The sequence below is a fragment of the Notothenia coriiceps genome, unplaced genomic scaffold (genome assembly GCF_000735185.1).
Source record: "Notothenia coriiceps isolate Sejong01 unplaced genomic scaffold, NC01 NC01_scaffold00030988, whole genome shotgun sequence".
Classification (NCBI taxonomy): Eukaryota; Metazoa; Chordata; class Actinopteri; order Perciformes; family Nototheniidae; genus Notothenia; species Notothenia coriiceps.
The window spans coordinates 1-3,942 of NW_011363689.1; the positions used below are offsets into that span (position 1 = coordinate 1).

At 45.0% G+C, this 3,942-nt stretch overlaps 1 protein-coding gene across 1 annotated transcript; it reads left to right on the plus strand.

Annotated features, from left to right (window-relative positions):
* Nucleotides 1-489: 489 nt before the first annotated feature.
* LOC104959758 (son of sevenless homolog 2-like) lies at nt 490-3,936 on the plus strand. Its single transcript, XM_010787652.1, has 2 exons — nt 490-1,139; nt 2,417-3,936. Exons 1-2 carry the CDS (start codon nt 1,086-1,088, stop codon nt 2,918-2,920), a joined length of 558 nt encoding a protein of 185 aa, XP_010785954.1. The 5' UTR covers nt 490-1,085; the 3' UTR covers nt 2,921-3,936.
* Nucleotides 3,937-3,942: the final 6 nt, after the last annotated feature.

Consider the following 3,942-nt stretch of genomic DNA (forward strand, 5'->3'; position numbering starts at 1 on the left):
AAAATGAAGGCTATTAAAAAGTATTAAACGGCATTTTCCAAGATATTACATTTTGTATCTTGTTTTCAATAAGTATCTAAATGGTCCAAAGAGGTTGTATTCTAGAGTCTGCCTGAATGTAATCATTGCGTAGGTATGTAGTGTGATTCTGTGTAGTTTATTTATGGCATCCCGTTGGATTTGACGTCATCTGAACAGGACATCACACGCTCACTGCTTGATAGCGCGCGAAGGTCCGTTTACGCCGGTTGCTAAGCAACATCGTTATGGGGAAATGCAAGTCTGCGTCCAAATGGTTGGAAGATAAGGAGGAAGGACAATCAATACTGTATATAGTCAATGTGAGGTAAAGTGTGTCGCCAAGGTAACCGGTTAGAACTCTAAGTGGCGATGAGGTCTTAAAATGTATGGAAAGGGTCTTAAAAGGTTTTACATTTGACTTCAGGATTCCTGCATATACCCTGAGTTAGTAACAAGGGTAGTAACTATAGTAACCACGCAGTGTAGGCGGGGCGATCGGCTGGGTTGTCGAGCATACATTTAAGGATAAAATAGGCTTGTTTGTTAGAAGTGAGCTTTACAATAGATAGGGACACAACGCTTTCAAGCAAAGAACAGAGCGTCGAGCTCCCGCTGTATTTTTTTTAACGAGTTTGGAACGTCTGTACCTCGTCCAACGACTACGGCTTGTGTTTTTTTTGCCGCCATTTCTTTATGGATTTGTTGAAATTAGAAACACTTGCTGACATTAGCTCGTCTGTTTTAAAAATGCTGCTGCTTATACGACGCTTGGAGACTGTCTCGCGCAAGAATTATAACGATTCTCTCTGACTGAGGGGGTCCTAAAAAAAGTACCCGTGAGCCGGTACTACCCCTAGTGGAAAAGTAAAAAGGAGCGAGCCGAGCCGCGCTAAAACCCTGCAGTGGAAATGCGCTATAATTGTGCTGTGATAGTGAGCAGGGCCTGTTCTCCATCTTTAACTCACACTGTGGTTGTTTTTTAACTCTCTGATGGTGTTTTCTTCTGTTTCGCAGAGTTCCATTCGGTGTCGTGCGGCAGCCTCCATCAGCTCGTGGACGAGTCGATGAGACCGCCTCCTCTGCCACCGCGGAGGAAAGACGCCACGTCTGAATCCAAGGTGAGAACAGGGAGTCATTTCACACCAATCATCACAACTACTCGGTTTGATAGGGATTAACATATCTATGCCAAGAGCAAATAATAATACTATCGGCAGGGGTGCACATAAGCGGTACGCAGGTACGCATGCGCGGCAACAATCTGAAATGCGTACCGTCACTTGTGTCACAAAGCACATTTGCGTACCGACGTACTTGTGAAGCTTTTCCAGAAGGCGGTTAGATCACCGGACGACAGAGTCGGTTTCCGTGTGCACAGACAGGGCTGCTGATAACGTCGGTCTGTACAGCAGCACTGCGCTAAAACAGCTGATCACAACGTTCACACGCTCTGTGGTCACGAAGCCCTGCACCCCTGACTATAGGTTCCTATAAAATCAGGAATTGTACGGATTTTCTGACGCACCTTCTGATATCTTTTTCTAACTCTTAAGACGTTTAAGCTCTGAGTCAGTGTCATCGGACAGAAGAAGCAACCTAAGGAGTTGCAATATTAAAAAATAATATTTCTTAAGATAGGCAAAACCTTATCAGCCATGGTGACAGACGAGGCGACCTGAATTATTTTCCCTTCAACACCTTTTACCGTCTATTTGACACGTGCTAATTTCCTTCCCTATATGAAGAACTACATTTAAAACTCAAGTATCACATCTCTCTGCAGATTTTATATAAATTAGGAGTTTAAACTTTCTTTTTTTTTGCCAAAAGTGACCATATTTGTATGAGAGTGTTGACCTGTGAAAGGGCAAGGTGGTGCATCCGTAAAGCACCTTGTCATTTATATTGGGATGCAAATACTGGTGAGTAGGAAAACAGCGTGGCACTATCTTTTACTAATTGAACATCATGCTGTGTTGAAGAAGACTTGAAACTGGAGATTGAGACTATAAACTCATCAGGGAAATGTTTACTGAGAGAGAGAAGTAGGAACATTTTCTCACTGACTTCTTTACAATCAGCCAGTCGAGTCGCCCCCTGCTGGATATTTGAGAAAATGCACCCTTAAGACACTTCTTCACTCGCCTTGCAACTAGGGATGCCACAAACCCCGTTATGCCTGTTCTGTCTGCTGTACACTATAATAACAATAATAATAATACATGACACTTATATAGCGCTTTTCTAAAAACTCTTGCGCTGTCAAAACGCTTTGACAGAGAATAACACAAAAACAAAGAAAATGCACAAAGAGACAAACTGAAAACGACACAACACTAACCGTCCTTCTCCGGGTCTTTTTGTTTATTAATATTTTCTCTTCCTTGTGTCTCAGATGAGCTCCAGGTCCGACAGTCCTCCAGCGATCCCCCCCCTGCCCCCCCCTCTGCCTCGGATCCAGCCCCGGACCCCGCTCTACAACGGCCCCCCGATGGACGGCCCGCTGCCCAGCCCCCCGCCGCCGCCGCCCCGCGACCCTGAGCCCGACACGCCCCCTCCGGTTCCTCAGCGACCCCCGGAGATCTTCATCAACTACCCGGTGAACATGCAGCCCTCCCCAGTGGGCCGCTATCACTGGGACTTTGGCTCCGCCCCCTGCTCCCCCAACACCCCCCCCAGCACGCCGTCGCCCCGCGTCCCTCGCCGCAGCTGCCCGCTCAGCGCCAGTCAGAACAGCCTCTACCCGCTGCCCATCACCGCCCCCCCGGTCGCCCCCCCGCCCACCAACTGCAACCCCCAGCTGCCCAAACTCCCACCAAAGACTTACAAGAGGGAGCTGCTGCTGCCCCCCCCCCCTCAGCTGCAGGGCCTCTCGCTGGTGGAGAACACCGACGAATGAAAACACACACACGCTGAGAGGGAACACACACACTCTGAGAGGGAACACACACACACACACACGATCCTCTGTTTATCAGTCACTGGCACCGTGTTAGCGTTGTTAAAGTCTTGAAGAAAACTTTATTGATCTCTCAGGCCTCCACGGTGAACAAAGAGTCATAAAAAACGTAGAAAAGTCTTATTATTTAAAGCAGTGTCCAATACGTGCAGGCGTGCTACTCTCAATGAATGTTGCAATGACTTTACAAAAAAGGTGACATGGTGCATAGAGTAACGGACAGATCTCTCCACACAGAATCATGATCTTGTGTTTCCTACAGATGTATTTTTAACGCTTTTTGCACCCATCGATCAAAGCCATTTTAGTGGAAAGACTAGATTGTTAATTAATAGATAAAAGAAGTGTATTTATCATGAACAGATCTGTAAAACTGAGGGTCTGCACACACAATCATGCTGAAGATCCAATTTAAATCTCGTGCTTACCAGAAAGTGTGCACTTAGATTTATTTTGTTCATGCTGAGAGACTTATGGAGTAGCTATAGGTAAGACACACCGATGTAATGCGATGTGAGACCAGATGTATTCTTAGATTTTGAAGGCTGCATTTACAATATAACAGATATGTAAAGCTGCTGTCCCTTTAACGATAAGCCAATCAGCTAACCGATGATTAAATGGATGAAAAACTGGTGTAAATATTTTTGAAAGCATAAAAAATCAACCCTTTTAATTTTGTTTGAGCATCGATTTTGATGCATTTGATCAACAATATTGAGATGTTTGACCTCCTCTCCATGTCTCAGCCCTATAAGAGACATTTTAGTTGACTAATAACGAAAACGACAAATAATTCGTAGAAAATTTGAGTAAAATTCTTGATTTATTTTATCCGTTTTTTTAATCAAGGAGGCTTGCGAGAAGTAAACCAGTCTTTTCTCCAGGAAGGTAACACAGTGTGAGTTTCTGATAAACAGCTGATCGTTTCAAGAATTTCCCTCAACTCCACCCGCCTGAAT